Source organism: Herpailurus yagouaroundi, unplaced genomic scaffold, assembly GCF_014898765.1.
Source record: "Herpailurus yagouaroundi ecotype Mexico unplaced genomic scaffold, PumYag 100, whole genome shotgun sequence".
Classification (NCBI taxonomy): domain Eukaryota; kingdom Metazoa; phylum Chordata; class Mammalia; order Carnivora; family Felidae; genus Herpailurus; species Herpailurus yagouaroundi.
The window spans coordinates 80,696,793-80,722,981 of NW_024412391.1; the positions used below are offsets into that span (position 1 = coordinate 80,696,793).

The 26,189-nt window shown below is 38.1% G+C and overlaps 1 protein-coding gene across 3 annotated transcripts in view; it reads right to left on the bottom strand.

Moving 5' to 3' along the window:
* Positions 1-20,609, bottom strand: part of ORC5 (origin recognition complex subunit 5) — a 147,705-nt gene extending 127,096 nt beyond the window's left edge. For 2 of the 3 annotated variants that reach the window (XM_040472871.1, XM_040472872.1), the window contains exons 1-5: positions 20,427-20,609; positions 16,691-16,783; positions 15,375-15,575; positions 5,307-5,381; positions 1,562-1,673 (exon numbers count right to left, since the gene is read on the bottom strand). In XM_040472871.1, the coding sequence (XP_040328805.1) occupies positions 1,562-1,673; positions 5,307-5,381; positions 15,375-15,575; positions 16,691-16,783; positions 20,427-20,498 (553 nt within the window). In that variant the 5' untranslated portion in view covers positions 20,499-20,609. The remainder of the gene's footprint in view (positions 1-1,561; positions 1,674-5,306; positions 5,382-15,374; positions 15,576-16,690; positions 16,784-20,426) is intronic. The other variant, XM_040472870.1, reaches the window with a different exon arrangement.
* Between the last annotated feature and the right edge of the window lie 5,580 nt (positions 20,610-26,189).

A 26,189-nucleotide genomic window follows, 5' to 3' on the forward strand; every position in this document is an offset into this window, starting at 1 on the left:
ATTTTAAATAAAATTCTACAATTCATTATACCATACTTTAACACTTCACTAAGATGTAGAAAACCAGCTTTTTTAAAAATTACTTTTCTTGGGGCGCCTGGGTGGCGCAGTCGGTTAAGCGTCCGACTTCAGCCAGGTCACGATCTCGCGGTCTGTGAGTTCGAGCCCCGCGTCAGGCTCTGGGCTGATGGCTCAGAGCCTGGAGCCTGTTTCAGATTCTGTGTCTCCCTCTCTCTCTGCCCCTCCCCCGTTCATGCTCTGTCTCTCTCAGTCCCAAAAATAAATAAACGTTGAAAAAAAAATTACTTTTCTTAAATTCTAAATAATTTTTCAGTACCGGGTGCCTGGGTGGCTCAATCGGTTAAGCATCCAACTTCAGCTCAGGTCATGATCTTGCAGTCCTGTGAGTTTGAGCCCCACATCGGGCTCTGTGCTGACAGCTCAGCCTGGAGCCTACTTCAGATTCTATGTCTCCCTCTCTGCCCCTACCCCACTCACTGTCTCTCTCAAAAAATGAATAAATGTTAAAAAATTTTTTTTTGAATCTGTAAGTAATTTTTCAGTACTTAAACCTAACATGGGTCATAAAAAAATTTAACTTTGAACGGTGATGACACAGGTACAAAGAATTTTTTTATTGAAATCCTTTGATTTATTCCTTTTCTTCCTACCCTTTTCTCTTCTCCCTATTTTGCAATTTTCATGGAAGAGAAACTACTGAAAATAAGGGCTCCATTTATTTTGGGTTCCTTTTTTCTCTCTCAGTTAATTAGCTAAGGCAAGGTGTTATTTGATTGCTGTTCTTGTGAAAACAGGCAAAAATGTGTTTATCTTAACAATGAATGTTTACAGCTGATTAGTTCAGAGGCTAGTGTTAATGAGGCCAAGGTCAAGAAATGCTATTTTTTCATAGCCTGCTAATCACTTTATGCTTCACATTTGTAAACTTTGAGTCAGAAGTATCCTGTTTGTATAGTGACAACACAATACTAATCTACAGAACTACTCAGCAATACAAAAAGCCACCGTGTTCTTCCAAAGACAAAAATAATCAAGATCTATGAAATTTAAGATTAAATACAAGCCACAAAGAAATAAACACAAGGCCTAGTAGTTGGTACTGTAAGAGAAACAGTAATGAAAAATGAGATTTACCAAGGCAAAAGATACACTCCACATAATACTTAACCCAAGTACATGGTAAATAAAGATTTCATACAATTTAAACGTGCTTTGCCAACCTAGTCTGATACTTACTTGCATGGAAGTTACAATCTCAATATATACATCTTACTATACTGACTAAAAATGTGAAAATACACCATTAACACAAATATGTGAGAAATACTCATTCAAAAGATTTCAACAACTATACAAGAATAACCCTTCACAGTTTCAAACTAAAACCTCTGTAAGTACAGTTACATTTTTGAGATTGGCAGCAAATCCGAACAGATTAAGACATCAAAGTATTCCCATTTGAATATGCTAGCTTAATCTTTCAAACAACAAAAAGTATTTTAGTGAATATCATTTGTCAAAACAAAGTTTTAAAATTTACCTATGCTATAATCAGGGAAATACAAGACAAATGGCTCAAAGCACCCAGTATTTGGACGAAACTTTTCCCAAACAATTTCACTGAGAAAGAGAACAGTCACATTTCTGTCAGTCTGTAAAAGAAAGAAAAATAAAAGTAACTTTGCATTTAAAAATCTTAATCAGAGCAGCAATTCCATTTGAATTTTTCTTTCAAATAAATCCAGCAAAGTTACAATATATGACAAATTATTTGCATATTAATAGGTGTTATTTCAAAAACCTAATCAAGGAGTTCATCCGCTTGCAAATTTTCAAACATAATCACTTAGAATTTCCATAAAACTTTTAGGTTAACGGACATTTCGGTTACTCATGAACGCTAGGGACAGTCACACAAGGGTTTATTTCATAGAAATGAAGAAACACATTTCCTTAATAATTAAGATCTTTTTATGTGACTTTTCAAAGAAATCATTAGTTTCAATCAATAAACAAAAAAAATGTACAACTTAATATCTCTCATCATTAAAATAGCTACAGCAACCCAGAGAGAAAATAAGAGTTGAAGAAAAACAGATATGCAATCCCATATAACCATAATATTAGGAAATTTTTAAGTATTTTTAAAGTTTATTTTCATAAAAAATTATTGAGCAAAACATGAATAGACATTAAGAACATTAAATACACACATAAAACACTGATGTTAGGTAAACAGTAATCTTTTGAAGTGTATTTAGAATGTATTACCAGTATACAAAAACAAGCACTAAGAATACAAGCGCAACATGTATGCTGTCCTCCAGAGTGGCCACAAATGCCCTATGGATGCTAGTTAGAATTAATCTGCAGACAGACTTCTGCATTTCAGCACAATTTTAATTTTTTTCCTTATTCTTTTTGACATTTTCCAAGGTGACAGAGCAGGCATGATAGCTGTTTTGTTCTGTAACTATTCTTAGGATCCAATCACATAAATTATACTATACTCTGATGGTGATTTACTATTTATTGATTCCTAACTTACATGTAATCTTACATTCCAATTTCCATTACTTAGAAAAACATTCTTTTGGCTAACAAAGAAAGCTGAGTTCAATAAATTCATAATTCTACAAAAATCTAGCACCTTTATGAAAAAGAGAAAAAGGTTTCTACTTTCAAATGTTGTCTTATAAACTCTTTAATTTTTAAGAATCCTTGAATTTATTTCTATAAGGATAAAAAGGGATGTTCTAAATACAATCTTGAATACAAGGCATTAAGTTGTTGTGCTTTCAAAAATGATTATCAAATCAAATCAAATAATAAAAAATGATTATCTAAAAGCATCTGAGGGGCGCCTGGGTGCCTCAGTCGGTTGGGCATCCGACTTTAGCTCAGGTCATGATCTCACAGCTTGTGGGTTTGAGCCCCACGTCGGGCTCTGTGCTGACAGCTCAGAGCCTGGAGCCTGCTTCAGATGCTGTGTCTCCCTCTCTCTCTGCCCCTCCCCTGCTCGTGCTCTGTCTCTCTCTCTCAAAAATAAATAAACATTAAAAAAATTTTTTAAAATAAATAAGTAAAAATAAAAGCACTTGATAAAATCAGTTCAATAATAGAAAGGCCTAAAAAATAGAAGATATTTATCCATCTGAAAGGATTTTAAGCTGGTAATGTTCTCAAATGTTAAAGTACCTTCATATCATAACTTAATTGTACTCATATATATTAATAGAAAACATGAAATGCCTTTACTATATTTCTCCTAAATGAAATACATTTTTTCAAATCAACCATGTTTCCAGAAATGTCAAAATAATACTTCTGTTTTATGGTAGAATTGAGATTACTTGAATCTTTTAATTTTCTTCAGTTTCCATAATTACAACTAAAAAAAGGCAGGGGGGTGGGGGGAAGGCCTAACTCTGATGAAGGGACGCACCATGACCATGACTGGGAATGAGGGGGAAACTGAGATAAGCTACGGTTTAAGAGCAAGAGGACAGCAAAATATAGTTGGAAACCAGACAGGGAAAACCCCAGGACAACAGGGACAGTGGGTGAGGTCATACAAATAATCCACAAGCAACACAACAAAACAATAAAAAGAAGTGAAGGAGGAGGCATCTACTCAAAGAAGATGAGTTACTGGTCTCAGTAGTAAAATGCCAAGAATTAATCAAACTAGCAAAAGCTAGACTGTGGCAAGAAATTTCCAGGATAGGTTACCAAGAGCTACACTTAACTCTCCTCCTGTCCTCTAACATCTCACCCCTGCTATTACTATTACTAAAAGTGAATTTTAGGGGTGCCTGGGTGGCTCAGTAGGTTAAGCAACCAACTTCAGCTCAGGTCATGATCTCATGGTTTGTGAATTCAAGCCCCACATCAGGCTCTCTGTTGTCAGCACAGAGCCCGCTTGGGATCCTCTGCCTCCCTATTCTGCCTCTCCCCTGCTTACACTCTCTCTCTCTCTCTCAAATATAAACACTACAAAAAAATAAATAAAAATAAAAGTGAATTTTAGGAATCGACCTTAGGCACACAATGATTTCAATGGCACTTGGAAAGCCTCTCTGAACTTCTGACAGTTTCTCAAATTTCAGTAATGTGTTCAGTAAATGTTCAACTTTTCAAAGTTGGAAATGGTGTAAACATGGTCTCTCCAAATATTAACTTTCATTATAATGTTACTTAATACTTAAATACAGACATAAAACTGGTAGGTATAAACTATTTATGCTCAAAGCACTTACAGGATTATAAAACAAAAATAAATTTGTAAGTTAAATACAAAACTACAAAATCAATAAAATTTAAATTAACAGTGATTGAATATGATTAATAATAGTATTTTGATCAAACTAAATCTTACTCTCATAATTCTGGTACAAATGGGAAACAGCCACGTTGAGTTTAGTATTCCTATACCAACTGATGCTGGTGAACAATGAATTCTCTCTCCAATTTTCTTTATTCAAACTACTGTAAAATCCTGGTTTTACCATATTATTATTATGTTTTGACCTGACACATATGCATATTAAGCCCATCCCTATTCTTTTTTTGTCAGCTCATAACAATTAGAGTAGTATTAATACTATTCAGTACCAACACAATTATAAATTCAAACACAAAGCTGGTTCTGACACTGGCCAAGAGAGAGAACTCCAGATGACCCAAAACAGACCTACCTCCAGATTACTGATTCTCTAGATTACTGAAAATTTTATTTATTTATTTTTTTTTTAATTTTTTTTTTTAACGTTTATTATTTTTGGGACAGAGAGAGACAGAGCATGAACGGGCGAGGGGCAGAGAGAGAGGGAGACACAGAATCGGAAACAGGCTCCAGGCTCCGAGCCATCAGCCCAGAGCCCGACGCGGGGCTCGAACTCACGGAGCGCGAGATTGTGACCTGGCTGAAGTCGGACGCTTAACCGACTGCGCCACCCAGGCGCCCCAAAAAATTTTAAAATTCTTACAGAAAGTTTAAAGTATAGGCTCCCACCATCTACTCCAGCAAACACCTAAAACCTTATAAAAGACTAGGATTAGTCACTTCACAATTAGAAATGAAAAGCTAAAATAAAGAATAAATGTTACCAAGTCAAAAAGTGCTTTTACTTTGGAAAAATGTTCAACAACACTCACAGTAAAGAAACACAAGTTAAAATTATGTTAAGATTCATTTCTCACCTGTCAGATTGGCAAAAGGAAAATATTTGACAAGACAATCAACTGATTAGGTCATAGGGTGAAAAGACCCATGCATTACTTACCAATTCTTGTAACCTAAGAAACCCAGGCAAAAGATTTGCTTCCATATCTCTTAGATATTCTGCTTTGTCTAGAACCTTATAAAAAAAAAATGCAGTGTCAAAATCGATTTACAAAGCCCTCTATAAAACATTTATATAATATACTGCACAATTCACAATTTTCTATGTTAAAAAGAAAAATTATAACCTATGAATTAATTTTCAACTGGTATTTACATTTGTAGAAGACATTTCAAATTAGCAAATTAAAAAAGACTACTTACATCGTATTTTAACCCAAGTTTCTAAATAGAAAATGAATCACAGCCACATTAAAAGTTTCTTTTATAGGTATATTACCAATGCTCTAAGGATATCTCACTAGGTGTACAAGACATAGAACTGGAAGCATTTTTTATTCCATTTGATAAAAGTTAAATCTTTGTTCAGTTATGATACTACTATTGGGATTATATGATTTTAAAAGGTACTTATCTTCCAGAGACACACAGTATACATATTATATGTAGCTCTAGCACATATTCATGGGTGATATATGATATATAGAGATAGAATGTTTATATTCATTTATGGATAACATAATATGATGCAGGAAACAATGATGGGATAAAGACACAAGTGTGACCACATGTTAATAATAACTGAAGCTGGGTGATGGGTTCACTAGAATATATTACACTATTCTCTATATATGTTTGAAATTTTGATAAAACATGTTAAAAAAAAAAAAAACTTACTTCAAGAAGTCATCCATCAGTCCATAAAAAAAATCAAGGTCTTCAAAGCATTGTCTAAAATATTTAATCTATTTAATCCAACCTTTGTTTTTACTTTTTGTTATGCTTTACTTTTTGTTTTTTCTATCCACCTCCACTTTTCTCTTCTACCATCTTGCTGGATTATGTTAAAGCAAACCTCAGACATACTATTCCATCCGTAAATATATCATATGTAGATCTAAGAGGTGAAGACTTTTTTAAAAAAAACATAACCTCAGTATCATTATCATGCCTAAAAAATTAACAATATTCTGTAACATCATGTAATAACCAGTATTCAAATTTCCCGATTTGTCCCACAAATGCCTCCTTAGAGTTCACGTATTTGATTCAGGATCCAAAAAGGTTCATATATTGAATATTCTCATATTTGGTTTGTCTTCTGGTCAATTTTAAATTATAACATTTCCCCTGACCCTTCCTTTTTTTGCTGTTATATATTCATTGAAGTAAACAGGTCATCTGTTGGGTAGAATTTTCCATATTCTGAATTGGCTGACTGCATCTCTGTAGTGTCATTTAACATGTTCCTATATCTCCTATATTTCCTGTACAATAGTCAATAAATCTAGGGGTCTGATAAGATTCAGGTTCAACTTTCGGGCAAGAATACTTCACAAATAGTGCTCTATATTTCTTATTGAATCACATCAGCAGGTACACAACACGTGACTATCTCTCTTGTGATGTTAAGATTGATTGACAGTTGCAGGTATTCAGCCTGATCCATCCATTGTAAAGTTCCCTAGCAGCCTTTCACCAAATGATTTCAACTGATGATCACTGCCTATATCTAGAACTTTGTTAGGGACTGCAACACTCTAATTTTCTAGGATTCTTTCTTCATTTATTGGAGGACATTTTTCTAGAAAGAACTTCTCCTCATCTGTTAGTTACTCAGAAATAAAGTTCACACAGGACATAAGGGATAAATGCTTGATTCTTTCCTTTAATCTACCAACTTTCAAAATAAGTTTGTGCCTCTGTGGTTGCTGTAACACATCATCACACAAATGTGGTGGCTTGAAACAGACTAAATATTTATTCTCTCACAGTTCTGGAAGCCATGTCTGAAATCAGTTTCGTGGGGCCAAAATCAAGGTGTCTGCAGGGCTACACTCCCTCCAACAGCTCTAAGGTAGAATACATTCTTTGCCCCCTCAGCTTCTGGTGGCTGCCAGTATTCTTTGGCTTGTGGCTGCATCACTACATAATCCAAGGCCAGCACCTTCCAGTTTCTCACTTATTCTGTTTGCCTCTGCTTCCATTACCTGGCCGCCTCTTTTATGTGTGGTTTAGTCAAACCTCTCTTTGCCTCTCTCCTACACAAACATTTGTGATTGCATTTTGGGCTCACCCAGATAAACCTGGTAAATCTCCCCATCTCTAGATCCTTAAGTTAATCACATTTCCAAAGGCCTTTTTTCCAAGGGGCCATTTACAGGTTCCCGGGACTAGGACCTGATATCCTCAGGGGCCATTATTTAGCCTACTGCAGTGCCCTAGTAAATGAAATTCTCATGGTAACCAATGAGCTGAGGTTTTGTGATTTTTATATACTTGTTTAGTATCATTATGAATTCATGGATTTTAACACATCTATTGTGCTTCCATCTACTGAACTGACTGTTCTTTTTGATGGCCAAACCATACCATGTTTGGCCAGTGGAAGCCTCTTCAAACTAGTTTCTAGGTCCTTTTTGTCCCCCCAGCTTTGAAATATAACTGACATATAACACTGCATAAGTTTAAGGTACACAACGTGTTGATATGATACACTTAATACTGCAAAATGATTCCCACCATAACTTTGGCTGACACCTACATCACCTCACATAATTATCATTTCTTTTTCATGGCAAGAACATTTAAGGTCCACTCTCTTAGCAACATTCAAGTATATATAACACAGTATAGCATTAACTATAATCACCATGTTGTACATTAGATTCCCTAGAACTTACTCACCTTATAACTAGAAGCATGTACTCTTTGACCAACATCTCTCCATTTCCCTTATCCCACAGTCCCTAGTAACCAACCATTTTACTTTGTTCCTGAGTTTGGCTTTTTAGATTCCTCATAGAATTGTCTCTGCCAGACTTAGTTCACTTAGCATAATGCCCTCAAGGTCCATCCATGTTGTCACAAACGGCAGGATTTCCTTCTTTCTCATGGCTGAACAATATTCCATTGTATGTATGTATATGTATGTGTGTGTGTGTGTATATATGTATGTGTATGTATGCATATACATATATATATGCATGTATACACACATACACACACACACACACACACACACACACACACACAATCTTCTTTATTCATTCATCCACTGATGGACACTTAGGTTGTTTCTATGATTTGGCTATTGTGAATAAAACTGCAATCAACATGGGAGTGCAGATATCTCTTTGACACCCTGATTTCATCTCCTTCATATATACACTCAGAAGTTAGGTTGTGGAATCATATGGCAGTTCTATTCTTAATGTTTTAAGGAACCTCCACACTGTTTTTTCCATAGTGGCTGTACCAATTAACCTTCCCCTAAGAACAGTGCACAAGGATTGCCTTTTCTCCACATCCTCACCAATACTTATCTCTTGTCTTTTGGATAATAGGCATCCAATAGGTGTGAGGTGATATCTCATGGTTTTGATTTGCACTTCCTTGATGATTAGTGATGTTGAGCACCTTTTCATGTACTTGTTGACCATCTGTATGTCTTCTCTGGAAAAATGTCTATTCAGGTCCTCTGCCCATTTTCTAACCAGATTTGTTTTGTTTGTTTTTGCTATGGAGTGTACGAGTTCTTTATATATTTTGGATATTAATCCCTTGTTTAGTAGATGACTGCAAGCATTTTCTCCTATTCTGTAGAATGCCTTTTCATTTTAGTGATTATTTCTTTTGCTATGCATAAGCTTTTTTAGTTCAGTGTAGTCCTACTTATTCTCACTTTGTTGCTTGCTCTCTTGGTATCATATTTTAAAAGCTGTTGCCAAGACCACTGCCAACGAACATTTCCTCTAGGTTTGTTGTGTTTTTTTTCCCCTAGAAGTTTTATGGTTTCAGTTTTTACACTTAAGTCTCTAATTCATTTCAAGTTAACTTTTGTGAATGGTGTAAGACAGGGGTCTAACTTCACTCTTCTGCATGTGGCTACCCAGTTTTCCCATTGCCATTTATTGAAGACACTAGCCTTTCCTCACTGAGCATTCTTGGCTCTCTTGCCAAATATTAGTTGACCGTATGTATATGGGAAGGCTTATTTCTGTGCTCTCAATTCTGTTCTGTTGGTCTGTTTTTATGCTAGTACCATACTGTTTTACTATAGCTTTATGGTATAGTTTGAAATTAAGAAGTATAATGCCTCAAGTTTTTTCTTCTTTCTCTGCACAGCTTTGGCTATTCCATCTTTTGTGATTCCACACGAATATTAAGATTGTTTTTTCTATCTCTGAGAAAAATGTCATTTGAATTTTGATAAGGATTGCACTGAATCTATAGATGGCTTTGGGTACTATGAACATTTTAACAATATTAATTCTTTCAATATGTGACCTTCTGTGTCTTTTTGAAATGACCCTAGTTATAATGACAGTTACCTAGCTTTCTATTATGGCAAAATGTTGTAGGTTTATCTCGTGCGTTTTCTTCTCAGAACTGAAGTAAAGAAAGCTGGCGTCTTTTTTTAAAAAACATTTACACTTTATTAACAAATCCTACTAGAAATTATGATAATTTAAAATAGGAATAAAATTAAAATGCAAAGAATATAATATTATTTTCCTAAGTAGTCCAAATTGTTTTGTAACTGTTTTATTAATTAACAGCTTGAAACAATCTATGTGAGTAATCAACTTAAGATATTTCATTTCTAATTAGACAAAATAAAGCTAAAATTATTTACTGCTAAAAAGCTATAAATTAGTTTCTCTACTATGCAATTATGTAATTTCCCCATCAATCTCCATTTAAATAACTCTCTAATCCAGGACACAGATTAATACAAATAACTGGTCTGTTTTTATGCCCATTTTAATGCAAAACACAAAGCTGAAGAAGTAAATTAATAGTTCATTCTTCTAATTTAATTTAGTTAACCCACTATAATGATTTTATGATATTCTAATAAACGATCCTTCTTCAAAAGCAGTTAACAGATAACTAATATTCAGAGAGATAAAAAATTTTAATTCAGATCCAAACATTTATCTTAATAATTTACACAAAAGCATTCTAATAGACGCTTGATTTGCAAGTTGGTTTACTGAGAAAATACTCTCCCACCTTTCTTTATTCTAAGTATTGAAACGTACCAATTCATATATTAGAAGGTTGAACAGTCTACAGATGTACTCCTAAAAATTTTCCACACTAGGGACGCCTGGGTGGCTCAGTGGGTTGAGCGTCCGACTTTGGCTCAAGTCATGGTCTCACAGCTTGTGAGTACAAGCCCCGTGTCGGGTTCTGTGCTGACAGCTCAGAGCCTGGAGCCTGCTTCGGATTCTGTGTCTCCCTCTCTCTCTGCCCCTAACCCACTCACATTCTGTCTCTGTCTCTCTCAAAAATAAATAAACATTAAAAAAAAAAGTTCCACACTAAACACCTGGAAACTTTTTCACACTTCATGTTTAGTCAATTAACAAGTACTTACTGAATACCTACTTTTATCCACTGCATCTGAAAAAATGAGTGGGGCCCTACTTATTCATCAAGGCTGTTCCTAGAATTTTTTGTTGTTGTTGTTTTATTTAAGTAATCCCTACACCCAACATGGGACTCAAACTCACAATCCTGAGATTAACAGTGTGCATGCTCTTCCAAATGAGCCAGCCAACTGCCCCTGTTTCTACAGTATTGATTTTTTTCCTCCTATCCTAACCTCCTACCTAAAGACATTCAGCTTTGCAACTCTCTTTGTTGTCATCCACATATACTGAGGTCATTCCCTTTCATTCTTTAAATATTACAGTTTCTTACTAACACTTCTCTAATATAACTCCTATACTTTTTGGATATTTCAAAACCCACATTAATGACCCCCTTCTGATATGGACTCTTAATTCCTTAAATTCCTCTCCACCAGTGATCTTGTCTCCTACCTTATCTTACTGAAAGACCAACTTATTTCTCAGAACATTGGTTTCTGAGGTATGTATGACCTGTGGCCCCCTGGGGGTGGGAAGGGTGGTCCCTGATACCCTTTCAAAAGGTTGGCAACGTCAAAACTATTTTCATAATAGTACTGAAATATTATTTGCCTTTTCACCATGTTGATATTTGCACTGATGGTGCAAGTAATGGTGGGTTAAACTAGAGTTGCTTTAGCATCAATCAACTTAATGGTGTGAAACTACACTAGTAGTAGCTGTATTCTTCACTTATTCACTTGCATTTTAAAAGAAATTATATTTCCGCCTCTGAGAAGATGAAGTATATACTTTTCCCTATTTCTCCTGCTAAGTAAAACTAAGAATCTTGAATACTGTACATAAAACGAACAGTGTTATGAAAGGCAGAGAGAAGGCAGGCCAGCTAGGATGGAGGAATGACAACTCACCTTAGAGAGTATATTGCCTGAGCTGTCTTTTTGCCACACATAGCCCATATGTAGAGCTGAAGAAGCCAGCAACACAGAAAGTCTAATGAAAATATGCCAAAAAAGCCCCACCAAAACCCTGGTTTCCCTAGTCAAAGGACCAGGAAAGAGAGAGGCTAGCAAGACTTCCAGAACACTGCAACTTCCTCAAGTTTTCTTTATACATCACTGATTTCTTCTCTGTCCTCATTTGTTTTTCCTTATCTCCTCATCACATAACCAATGGGTTGCCCCAAGACTCAGGCACTTGACTCGCCTCTTTTCTACTCACTCACCCTCTTGGTGAGCTAATAGCCCCTCAGCTTTAAACACTACTACCTCTAAGGGCATCTCAGTGATCTCAGTCAGTTAAGCATCCAACTCTTAATTTGGCTCAGGTCATGTTCTCATGGTTCATGGGTTTCAGCCCCACATTGGGCTATATGCTGAAACTGCAGAGCCTGCTTGGGATTTTCCCTCTCTCTCTCTGACCCTCCCCTGCTCTCTCTTTCTCTCAAAAAAATTAAAAAAAAATTTTTTATTAAAAAAAAAAAAAGGACTACTACCTCTATTCTCATAACTCCAAAATTGTAGTTCCAAAATGGACCTCTCTTGACCCAAGACTCCAGTGTCCAAGTGCCAAATGAACATCTGTACTTGATTTAACATGCCCAAAACCAAACTCCTGATCACTCCTTCCCTGCCCAACAAGATCCCACTAAGATAATGACAACTCCATCCTTTCAAGTGCACAAAAACTTCTGAGTCATCATTAAGTTTGTTCTTTCTCTCCTCCTCTGTATGCAATCTATCAGAAAATTCTGTCAAAATATTCCAGACCACTTCTTACCACATCTACTGCTACCAGTCTGGTCTAACCCAACATGATGTTTGGCCTAGATTATCATAAATGCCTCAGAACCAGCTGTATTAGTTTCCTACGGCTGCCATAAGAAAGCACCACCAACAGGGTGACTTTAACAACAGAAATTTATTATCTCATGGTTACAGAAGCTAGAAGTCCAAGATCAAGGTGTTGGCATGACCATGCTTCCTCCAAAGGTAGTACTGGAGGAACTGTTCCTGATCTCTCTCCTGGTTTCTGGTAGTCCCTTGGCTTGCGGCAGCATAGCTCCTATCTTTTTATGTGGCATCCTCCCTATGTGCATGTCTTATCTCCAAATTTCCTCGTTTTATAAAGACACCAGTCATACTAAATTAGGGGCCCAAACTACTTAACTTCATCTTAATTAGAACCGCAATGACCCTATTTCCAAAAGGTCGTATTCTGAGGCACCAGGGGTGAGAACTTCACCATATGAATTTTGGGGGGAAAGAATTCAACCCATAATGCTGGTCTGCATGCTTCTATCCTTGTACTCTTCATTTGATCTCAACATTACCACTCTCCCCCTTACTTAAACTAGCCTAACCACAATGGCCTCCTCGATAGTCTCTGAATACACAAAGCATGTTCCAGGCTTTGTACTCATACGTTCATCTCTTTGCCTAGAATACTCTTTTTTCACGTATCTTCATGGCTTACTCCTCACTTCCTTCAGGTTTCAGCTCAGTTACCATCATCTCAGTGAGATCTTCTCTGTCTTCTCTGTTTAGAAAAATAACTACTCTCCCTCACCCAATTGATTCTCCTTTACTCTATTAACTTTTTATATCTGACACACTACTATTAACCTGCTTTTCTTTTTTTTTTTTTTAATTTTTTTTTTAACTTTTTTTTTTTAATTTATTTTTGAGACAGAGAGAGACAGAGCATGAACGGGGGAGGGGCAGAGAGAGAGGGAGACACAGAATCGGAAACAGGCTCCAGGCTCTGAGCCATCAGCCCAGAGCCCGACGCGGGGCTCGAACCCACGGACCACGAGATCGTGACCTGAGCTGAAGTCAGACGTTTAACCGACTGCGCCACCCAGGTGCCCCTAACCTGCTTTTCATGTATCTTCCTCAACTATACTATAAACTGCAGGAAGGCAAGGGACTCTAATTTGTTCTGTGTTCTATCTCCAGTATCTAAAACAGTGCCTGGCACATAGGAAGTGCTCAGTAATTATTTGCTGAATAAATAAATGAGCGAAATGAAAATGTGGAAGGAACTATTTTATACATTTCAGGAGATGCAAGATGCAAGAATCTGTAAGATTGGGTCCCTTCAGGGAGTTTACAACTTGGCGGTTTTGATAAGGCATTATATTAAAAGTTAATTCCAATTCCAGAGGTAATCATCTTTTTAAAAAGGATTAAAGTATTATAAAAATCCACTGAGGGGCGCCTGGGTGGCGCAGTCGGTTAAGCGTCCGACTTCAGCCAGGTCATGACCTCGCGGTCCGTGAGTTCGAGCCCCGCGTCGGGCTCTGGGCTGATGGCTCAGAGCCTGGAGCCTGTTTCCGATTCTGTGTCTCCCTCTCTCTCTGCCCCTCCCCCGTTCATGCTCTGTCTCTCTCTGTCCCAAAAATAAATAAACGTTGAAAAAAAAATTCTTTAAAAAAAAAAATAAAAAATAAAAAAATAAATAAAAAATAAAAATCCACTGAAACAGTACACATTTTCAGTTGTCTGCTAATCATTTTCACATTGATATAACAACTACGATTCAAACTTAGCCAACCAAAAATCAATTGATTCATCTTTCCCCACAAACCTACTCCGTACACAGTGGAAGAATTTGACTGTTGGGGCGCCTGGGTGGCGCAGTCAGTTGGGCGTCCGACTTCAGCCAGGTCACGATCTCGCGGTCCGTGAGTTCGAGCCCCGCGTCGGGCTCTGGGCTGGTGGCTCGGAGCCTGGAGCCTGTTTCCGATTCTGTGTCTCCCTCTCTCTCTGCCCCTCCCCCGTTCATGCTCTGTCTCTCTCTGTCCCAAAAATAAATAAAAACGTTGGAAAAAAAATTTAAAAAAAAAATAAATAAATAAAAAAAATAAAAAAAAATAAAAAAAAAAAAAGAATTTGACTGTTGCTGTGTCTTCCATTTATTCCTTTCTGCATCTTCTGCCCCAAGTCTAGTCCGGGCCCAAATTTCCTCTAATTTAAACAGCTATAAAAGCCTAAAAATCATTCCTTTGGACTTGAGTCTGTCATCGCTCACCGCCTCCCATCTATTTAATATGACTTGCATTTTAAACATATTTGCTGCTCTAAAATCTCCACTACCTCCTCACTGACTAGTACATGAAATAGAGCACTTTAGTAGTTTTCAAGACACTCTATTTTCTGCCTCCCTTACCTTCCTAGCTTTTTTCTCCCTTCATACATTATCACCCACCAAAACCAGACTACTTTCATTCCCTGGCTTCCACTGCATTTGCATGCCTTTCCTTACATAATTCCTAACATCTGCAATTCCTTCTTTAGTTTCTTCCTATAATCCTCTAATTATCCTTTCAGGTCTATCTCAAATGCTATCACCTCATGAGGCTGGACCACATATGCCTTCATCAGTACTCTGCGTCTCATGGTTATCACTTACCACACTCACACATGATCAGATGTAGTATATGTCACAACTCCTCCGTTACACTGAAGTTCCCTTTGGATAAAAAATACATCTAAAACATTTCTGTATCCCAAAAGCCCCTTGCACAGTGTGCTATACATAATGAGACTCAAAACAAATATACAGAAATTGACCCAATAAACAAACCAGTTTTCAAATAGATGATATAATGAAATTAAATTACTTACGATATATACAGTCTGATCCTTGAGACTTTCAGCTTTGGTTACTTGTTTAAATAAGCGAACAAAATCATTAAATGTTTCACAGGTTATGTGGGTAGAACATCGATTCTCTGAAGAACTAAGATGATTCAATTTGTTTAAAATTTGTTCTAAGAGCAGCCTCAAGGTAAAGCATTCAACACAATTCACAAAGACATGTGGGAGCTGAAAACAACAACAAAATGTAAACAGAACAGAAAACACACATATCCAGTAACAATGTTCTCCACTTGTCCTTCTGATCTACATCTCCCCGCCCGCCACCATTCCCCAACCTGCTCTGTGTCCCAGGAGGCTAGCCACTACAGACGATATCATTCACACTCTCATATTTTCTGGCTCCAGTTGGATTCAGCCAATGAGAAGAACCAGGGGCCTGAAGGAAGCGGTAATAGAAAATGAATATTCCCTTACCTCACACCCTGTCTCTCAGTGGCCCACAGTTCCACCATGGCTACATTCTTCTACCAAAGGCCACAGCTTCAGCCTGGCAGCCCCTCATCTAAAGCTACAGCTCTTGCTGTGAGCTGGTAACAGCACCCTCCTATGGTCCGTTCAGGTCCAGGGAAGGCTAAAGCTCTCCGTGCTTTACCACCCCTTATTGATTCCTTAACATTTCTTCAGCCTTTGTACAATAGTATCTTCATTAAACTCACTTCAATTATTTGAGTTTGCCATTTGTTTCCTACGAGGATTCAGAGCAAACTTGTACTTCCCTCTAAAGAATTCTTACCAAAAAAACCCCAAGTACGTGTTAAAACTCTTAGTAGGAATTTCACACTAATTTTAAGGTAATATTCTAATGATGAACAAACCTGGATCAAAAAGAATTTTAAGAGTTTGAAACCACAGTAATCCCCCATAAGGATTAAGCTAGCTCTTCATTTAAAGATCAAAATGGAGGTAATTCGAGAAGTAACAAGGAAACAAAGACTTGCTTACAAATATAGTCTGTTCTCAAAATGAAATCACAAAAGCAGTACTGATCATTCTGAGGAAGATAACTTTTGGCATCTGGCACAAATAATGGGACCTGTAACTATTTTTAGTGACATTCCACAAATTTCAACCAAGAAGGAAGCCTTTCTTTCTCTTTCAGGGTAACAATGTAACTAAGGCTACTTTATACTTCTTATAAGGCCTCTTTTACCCTATTCCCTTGCAAACCAGAGTCCAAAATATCCCAAACAAAATTTAGTCTGAAATGCTCGGGTGGCTCAGTCAGTTGAGCACCCAACTCTTGATTTTGGCTCAGGTCATGATCCCAGGGTTATTCTTACCTCTAAAGTTTTCAACAAAGTTTGTGTTACATAGGTCTTTCCACTGGCAGTATGCCCATAAATAAAAATTGATGGAAAGCTGAAATGATGTCTCTAAGAGAGAAAAGACAAGTATCAGTCCATACATTAAAAAAACAGAAAATAAACAATTATCTACTCATGAGAAAGGTTTTCATGGTAAAGTAAAATATTCGATCCAAATTATTTCAACAATGACCATACACTGGATCTATGTTCACACTGTGAACTAACTTGAGTTCAATCCTAAGCACATTCTCTATTAAGCACTTTATCTATTAAGATTAAAATTTCTGGGGTGCCTCAGTCAGTTAAGTGTCTGACTCTTGATTTCAGCTGTGTTCATGATATCATGGTCATGAGATCAAGCCCTGCATCAAGCTCCATGCTGGGCATGGAGCCTGCTTGGGAATCTCTCTCCCCCTCTGTTCCTCCCCTGCTCATGTTCTCTCTCAGGGAAAAAAAAAAAAAAAATTAAAATTTCTGAAAAACTATACTTGGCATATTTAGTATATACTGCATATCTATATGCTATACATGCAGTATATATGTATTTATACTTTTTATTACTGTGCAGGTTCATATATAAGAACTCTTATATTTTCAAATTTACAGATTTCAGAGATATTTCCAGGATAACTTTACCATACTCCATTTTTATCTTAACTCTTTAAAGAATATACTCCTGCAGTCTGCAACTTCACTGCACATTTTAAAGCTTCGAAGATAAGTGTATATGATCACAAAGTTGGAAGGAATTTTTTTTTTAATTTTTTTTTTCAATTTTTTTTTTTTCAAACGTTTATTTATTTTGGGGACAGAGAGAGACAGAGCATGAACGGGGGAGGGGCAGAGAGAGAGGGAGACACAGAATCGGAAGCAGGCTCCAGGCTCCGAGCCATCAGCCCAGAGCCCGACGCGGGGCTCGAACTCACGGACCGCGAGATCGTGACCGGGCTGAAGTCGGACGCTTAACCAACTGCGCCACCCAGGCGCCCCATAAAGTTGGAAGGAATTTCAAGAGTCTCCTGTTCTTAGGAAAATTTACAGGATACTTTTAAATTATACATACTACATTTAATCAAATAAAACAATGATGAAATCTACATAGCATATATTTCAAAATACATAGTCCCAAGATCTTCCGGTAATTTGTTACGAGTCAGGTGCCTAGTGAAAAGTAAAGATTGTCAAACGTCCTTCTATTGGTCTCATTAATACTACAAATATGTTTCATTCATTTATTAGACACCTACCAAATGCTGAAAAGTATAATAATGCATTGAAGAGTACAAATACCTGTTAAAAGACAATCTGCTTTGGAAGAGTTCATAGTCCAGTGGGACACAATCATTTAAAAAAATAATCACAAAAAAATTGGATGATGCAATTTCCACAAGAAAGTAGAGTCTCTATGATCATCATCATCACTGCATTAACAGTCACATTTATTACATACTAGCCACTAAGTTACACATTTCCTTTTGCAAGACAAATCAGGGACTCAGATTTACACAGGAAAAAACTTTTTTTTGTTTTTATTCTTTTTATTTTTTATTTTAATGTTTATTTATTTTTGAGAGAGAGAGAGGCAGAACGTGAGCAGGGGAGGGCAGAGAGGGAGAGAGAGGCACAATATCCGAAGCAGGCTCCAGGCTCTGAGCTGTTAACACAGAGCCCAATGCGGGGCATGAACTTACAGACCGTGAGATCATGACCTGAGCCGAAGTCAGAAGCTTAAGGGACTGAGTTACCCAGGCACCCCTTTTTTTTTTAAACTTTTTAAAAAAGTTTTAGTATTTATTTTGAGAGAGAAAGAGAGAACAAGCAGGGAAGGGACAGAGAGAGAAAGAGAGAGAGAGAGAGAACCCCCCCAAGCAGGCTCCACACTGTCAGCACAGAGCCGGACGCAGGGCTTGATCTCACGAACTGTGAGATCATGACCTGAGCCGAACTCAAGTCAGAAGCTTAACCGACTGAGCTACCCAGGCACCCTTCCCAGAAAAAACTTTCTAACTGCATATCTCCATGGTAAAAGCAGCCCCAAAATAGAATTAAGATGGATGTTTTAGTATACAAACCCTTTAAGTTTATACCTAACAATCTTGTGAATTAACTGGCTCAAAAATGCTATCCCAAGAATTAAATGCATGCTTGCTGAACATCTCTACTATCCAAATACCTATAAAGAGAACGTCAAGACATCGTTCAGGAAAATTTTTCCAAACTACACTAAAACACTCCTTTTCTAGAATCCTACCACATTGGTCTGCAGCCACTATTTGAGGCTTAGTAATATTCCACCTTTAAACATCTTTCAATTGTTACCTAGAATTATACTGAACTCTTGCACTGTTACTTAACCTTTCATGGTCATGCTTAAATCTTCTTAACCAACTGTAATAGGCCAGGATCTTGCACAGTGCCTCATATAGAGAAGAGGCTCAGTAAATACTTATTTGCTGAGCAAATAAAAAAAAATCTGCTTAGAAATATGAACCAGGGTTTTTTAGTTTAGTTTTGTTTTTTTCCAGTTTTTTGCATCTCGCACATGCACGGCACCTTGAAAAAAAGCCATTATTAATATTGTTAAATATGATTTGTAGTAAGCGCAAAGGTCAAAACCCTTTCTGTGACCAACACCAAACCCATACCAGTCATCTCTGTTGGCCAATATTCTCTTTGTAGAGGACTGCTTCTAGTTGTGGTGATCTGGGCTTACCACTTCCAAGGAAAAAATGCATAAAGCATAACGAAGAAAGTATTTCAGTGACGATATGGATAACTCTAACTGAAAGCATGATAACCAGAATACTAACTGAGGATGCAGTCATTGACCTCTTACTTCCCTAACTACTGTGCACCTTTAGAAGAACTTTTCCATACTTCACAGACTCAGACTGTCACCCAACATTCTTAGTTGGATACAAGGACTTAAGAAAGCAAACCAGAAGATGGCTGAGAGGGAGGGATGAGTCTAAGCCTAAACTCTCATTTCCTCCCCTCGCAGATAAGACCCAAGTCTGATTAACTTAACTCCCTGCCTAATTAATGAAGCTGAAGCAAAAGGCTCTCACCAAAAGCCACCAGAAAACAAATAGATGAAATTGTGAACTGGTGAACATTACCTCCTAAAGATGGCACTTACTTACCCTCCTCTCACAAGCATCACCTGAACTGCTGGTCAAAAATTCTAGACAGAGATCTCAAGGCTTTGCAATTCTGGAAAAGTTACTAAAGTCTTAAACCTGAAGACTGCCTTGGCCCTCACGAGTCTTGCAAACCACCACCTATATCCAGGCTTCATTTACCTCCATGAAACGGGCCAACTTACATTTGGAAAAAAAACAAAACAAAACAAAAAAACACTGCAAACACACCTGTTGTATAAAGTCTTGTTCAGCTGGGGTAAGATACTAAGCAACTTCCAGTAGCTACTTTGGGGTAACCATCTCAAAAGCGTGGCGTGTGTAAACGAACACGTCCTGGGCCAACGTCCTGTGGTGCTGCCTGTGCCGTTTTCTTGTAAAGGTACTAATAAGTTACTTTGGGTGTAGGAGTGGGGTAGACCTACAACAACCCCTGTTCTCAATGCAAAAATATGGAGTATTGCCCCACAATCCAAACACGAAACTAAAAAACAATTAGAACATGTCGCAAGGCCACGGAAACGTTTGCCTCCGGGATTTGGAAGAGAAAAGATAGTTTCACACAATACCTCTCCAAACAGGGACTGCAAGGTGGACACCTGGGACTCGCGACAAAGCACCGTGTTTTCCAAATGAGGCATTCCGGCGAGTACCACAGGGCAGCGCAGCACCCAGCCAGCTCCAGGTCCAGCTCCAGCACCCAAGCCTCAGCCTCACCTCCGCCCACAGCCCCGACTCCCGCCGGAAACCAGACTTGCGAGGTTGTGGGCGGGGCCGGCGTGCCCGTGCGTCGACATGACGGCAGCGCGCACGCGAAACGTCACCCCGCCCTCATCTTCCAAGGTCCGAGCGGCGGGGCTTTCTTTTTCCTCTTCGTTGTGAGGTTTTGCTTGCGCACTGTTGGTGTTTGGGCATCTCGTATGCAGGTGTTCGCCATCCAAAGGCCAGGAGAGCACATGGGGATGGATGAACCGAAAAACTCCTGGAAGGAGCTACGGGCACTGCGGGTTCCTAAGGACCCGCGACCCCGTAGCTTTGATTTTTTTGCCTGCAAAAACCTTGAGTCCCAGGAGCTCTCGTTCCTTAGGCGCCATCGAGGGAAAGAAGGCAGGCATGGAGCTGAGGCCCCTCTCCTTATAGGGGCATGAGGAAGGCGGACTGAGATAATCGCTAGTCTAAAGATGGCCTTTTTTCCCCTATGAGGGTGTCAAAATTAGAGGTCTCCAGTGCAAAGAAAGGGTGAAATGGGGTTGAACATACAACTTGGAATTACTAGTCTTCGTGCAAGCCTGAAACCATACCTGGCAATGCCTTTCCCTCCTGAAGGGAGGAAGTTCCAAGGTGTGTTGGTGAGGACGCCAGGAACAACAGTAATGCTACCTTTAGCATAAGGCTTTCACCTGTATTTATTCCAGGAACACCTACTGGAAACCAGATACAGGATGATTCTGGAAATGAAAGACAGAAGTAAATAAATGTGGAAGAAGAGAACTTAGGGTCCTAAAACCCCTAGGTTGGGGCCACTGACTCTTCTTAAGAACAGAGAGAGACCTTGGAAAAGTTGAACCATTGATTTTGAACTTCAACTTTCTTTTCATAAAATGGGGATACTAATAGCTGGGGTATTGCTAGGAGTAAAAGATTATATACTTAGGGGTACCTGGGTGGCTCAGTTGGTTAAGCCTCTGACTCTTGGTTTAGGCTTAGGTCATGATGGGGAGGGGGGTGGTTCATGAGTTGGGGCTGGCATAGGGCTCTCTGCTGTCAAGGCGGAAACCGCTTCAGATTCTCTGCCCGCCCCTCCGCTGCTCCTACGCTCTCTCTCAAAAATACTAGTGTTGTTTTTTTTTAAAGGTTATATACTTCGTGTCTGGTATACAGAATTAATTGTGGACATCATGGTCAGAATCTTGTGGTGGCAAAAAGGATCTTTAGTTATTCTCTAGTTTTTAACTAAATGATTTGTTTACCAAACAAATATAGATGCTTTAGTCCCAAAATATTGGCTGATAAAATGTGCTTTCAGGTTATTTTTCGATCCCATTCTGAAGTCTAATATGCATTGTGATATACTGGCATCCCAGGCTAGTAAAATATATATTAATTGTTTAAAAAGTAATCAGGCAGAAAGAAAATCTCATATAATGGTTGTGGAATTTAGCCATGGCATCAGATAAACTAGAAGTAAGCCCTAATGTAGATGGAAAACCGCAATATTTTGTTAGAGCGATAATCTAATTTTGTGAAAAATGTCATCCTCCTTTTTCTGATCCTTGTCATTTTCCCTTTCACCAGATCTTCACCCTGTGCAAGCCCCCGTAGAACCTGCTCTCCTTCCTACTACTGCTTTGCTCACCTCATCCGCTTCTCTCCTTTGATGTTTATTTTTGAAAAAAAGAGAGAGAGAGAGAAAGGATGAGCATAGGAAGGGCAGGTCCAGAGAGGGAGACACAGAATCTGAAGCAGGCTGCAGGCTCTGAGCTGTCAGCACAGAGCCAGACATGGGGGTTGAACTCATGAGCCATGAGGTCATGACCTGAGCCAAAGTCAGATGCTTAAACGACTGAGCCACCCAGGTACCCCTATCTGCTTTTCTTCTTGAAGCTTGCTTCCCTTCAACCATATGCACCCGTGCTTTCTCTGGGCATGCTCCAAGTTCTTGTGCCTAGACAATTTGCTCAACCTTATTCCTGTGGCTCACTTCTCAACTTGGGTCTCTGCTCACATGTTACCTTAAGGGGCTTTCCTTGACCACTTAAGTCTCTGCTGTGCCCACTCCCCCCCCCCTTTTTTTTTCCCTTTTTTTTTATTCACAGTACTCATTAAATATGTATTTTACTTGTTTATTGTCCATCTCTCACTAAAATGTAAGGTCACTGAGGAACTGAACCTAAAAAAGTTCCTTGTACAGAGTAGAAACTCAATAAATAAGTATTAAATTAATTAATGACTTATTCCAAATAGCTAGCATGAGTTCTAGTACAGAGTCGATGTTTAGCCACATTTGCTTAATGAAATTAACTATTGAAAAATTCTTGCTAAAGTAAAACATCATAAAAAGCCCCAAATGTCTTTGTTCCAAAAATGCTTTCTGTGCCTTAAAATATGGCATCCATCTTTACTCAGCAGTCTAGTATAATAGTTTTTGCTACTTTGAAGACTCAAAGTATAAATGGTTGTCCAAAAAATAAGCATATAAATAAATAAAATTGGGTTAAAATCTAGGCAGTTTACTCTGACATTAAGCTACTGTTAGGTCCTTTGGCCATTTACTGGTAAGGAAGTTTGAATGTGAAGGACCAGCATGGTCTTTAAAGATTGGATGATTTTGAGTGCTTGACTGGCTCAGTTGGAAGAGTGTGTGACTCTTGATCTCAGAGCTGTGAGTTTGAGCTCCATGTTGGGTATAGAGATAATTAAAAGAAAGAAATTAGGTATTACATCCTCAGTACCACATTACACTTTTGTAAAATCCCTCCAGGTGGGTAAGGACATTGCTTAGGGTATTATCTGAAAGTAAACCAAATATTGAATTTTTTCCCAAAATAAATATATTTTAGTAACATAAATACTGATTAATAATTATGCATGTTCACATTTATATTAGGAGAAAACATAATATGAAGGAGATTTTAAAGCAATGTCATACTAAGGCAGATTGCTGTATTTTATGTACCTTCTCTAACCTTAACTTATTATAAATCTCTCTAGTTCAGTCTAAGCATGATGTCCACCTCTTCTGCACCTTCCATTTACCAGCTGTGATAGGCAGAGTAATGGCCTCCCGAAGATAGCCTTGACCTAACTCCAGAACCTGTGAGTATGTTACATTGATTACATGGCAAAGGAGAATTAAGTTTGCAGGAGGAATGAAGGTTATCAGCTGACCTTGACATGGGGCAATTAGACTGCATTATGCAGATGGGCCCAATCTAATTACAAGAGTCAGGAGAAGAGGTAAACAGAAGGAGAATGAGAGATGTGGCAATGTGAGAAACACTTGGACTGATGTTGCTGGCTTGGAAATGAGAGGGATGGGGGCATGAGTCAAAGAATGCAGCAGCCTTTAGAAACAGCAAAGGGCTGGGCGCCTGGGTGGCTCAGTCAGTTAAGCGTCCGACCTCAGCCAGGTCACGATCTCGCGGTCCGTGAGTTCGAGCCCCGCGTCAGGCTCTGGGCTGATGGCTCAGAGCCTGGAGCCTGTTTCCAATTCTGTGTCTCCCTCTCTCTCTGCCCCTCCCCCGTTCATGCTCTGTCTCTCTCTGTCCCAAAAATAAATAAACGTTGGAAAAAAAAATAAAAAAAAAAAGAAACAGTAAAGGGCTGGGCACCTGGGTGGCTCAGTCAGTTAAGCATCCAACTTTGGCTCAGGTCATGATCTCAGGGTTCGGGAGTTCAAGCCCCACATAGGGCCCTCTGCTGTCCTCACAGAGATCCTCTGTCCCCCTCTCTCTCTGCCCTTCCCCTGCTCTCTCTCTCTCCCTCAAAAATAAAAACTAAAAATAACTTATAAAAAAAATAGAAACAGCAAAGGGAAAGAAAATGAATTCTTCCTGAGAGCCTCCAGAAAGGAATGCAGCCTTGCTGAAACCTTGATGTTAGCCCAGTGAGACCCATTTCAGACTTCTCACTTCCAGAACTATCAGAAAAGTAATTTGGGTGGTAATTTGTTACAGCAGCAGTAGAAAACTAATGTACCACCTGTTACATTACATTAGAGTTCATTCTGGTCTTCTGCTGCATTAAAATTTATAAACACTCTACTCATTAGTACTCATCTTGGTTAGTCTTCATAGTAATCATGTTTGGAAATAATTCAGGGGTGTTAAAGTGGTTAGAAAGGAACCTTGTCTCTACTCACAGACTTTAAGAGTGAGGATAATGCGATACCCTGAAGTATTATAACTTTTTTAATGCATCAAAATTATGAAACAACTCTTAAAATGACATCAAACGTCAAATGCAAAAATGGTAGAAATTCAAGGAATAGTTAACAAATCTATCGCAGGAGATTCCAACTGAACCTCTCTAAACTACTGTTAGATTAAGAAGACAAAAATAATAAGGACATAGGAGGTTTGAAAAACATAATTAACAACCTTGATTTACCAGACATACGTAAAACTATGCAACAAAATAAAGAATTCACCTTTCTAAGCACACACAGCACATTTACTTAAGTTGACCGCCATGTTCCAGGGCATGGCAAATCTAAACAAATGTTAAAGCATTGGAATTATAAAGATCTCATTGCGATTCAATAAAAATAGATGTTAATAATTAAAAGATAAAAAATATCCATAAGTTTGAGAATATAAAAACATACCTTTCACTCAAAGAAATACCAGAGTTAAAAATTTTTGCATACTGAGTGATAACAAAAATAATTCATAGCAAAACTTGAGGAATGCAGTGAAAGCAATACTAAGAGGGAAATGGAAACTTAAAAACTGGAAATTAATGCTAGCAGTCCATTTTAAGTAGTAAGACTTAAGAATAAACTCAAAAGGGGTTCCTGGTGGCTCAGCTGGTTAAGCATCCAACTCTTGATTGGAGCTCAGGTCATGATTTCATGGTTCATGGGCTCTGTGTCAGGCTCTGTGCTGACAACATGGAGCCTGCTTGGGATTCTCTCTCTCCCTCTCTCTGCTCCTCCCCTGCTCATGCTCTCTCTCTCTCTCAAAACAAATAAATAAAATTTAAAAAAATAAAATAAAAAATAAAAAAAATTGGGGCACCTTGGTGGCTCATTCAGTTAAGCGGCTGACTTTGGCTTAGGTCATGATCTCATGGTTGGTGAGTTCAAGACCCACGTCGGGCTCTGTGTTGACAGCTCGGAGCCTGGAGCCTGCTTTGGATTCTGTGTCTCCTTGTTTCTCTGCCCATCTCCCACTTGTGCTCTGTCTCTGTCTCTCAAAAATAAATAAATGTAAAAAAATTTTTTTAAATAAAGAATGTTTTTTTTAAAAAAAGAAGAAACCCAAAAATGTAGAAGGGAAGAGAGATAAAGATAAAAATGAAAACTTATGATATACACAATAAATATCAGTTAGGAAGAAACAGTAAAGCCAAAAGTTTGGTTTTGAAAAAAAAGTAACAAAATAGTCCCCAAAGACAAAAATTAATAATAGTGTGAGTGGAAAATTCTACATAAATATACAGCTAAAATTACAGAGAAAACTATAGAAAATACTACCGAAGGAGAATGCTGTTGGAAAACTTGATGCTACTAAATTTGAAACCTTAGTCCGATGGTCTGAATGTTTGTGTACCCCACCCCCCAACACACAAACACAGTTCTTATGCTGAAATCCTAATACTTAATGTGACAG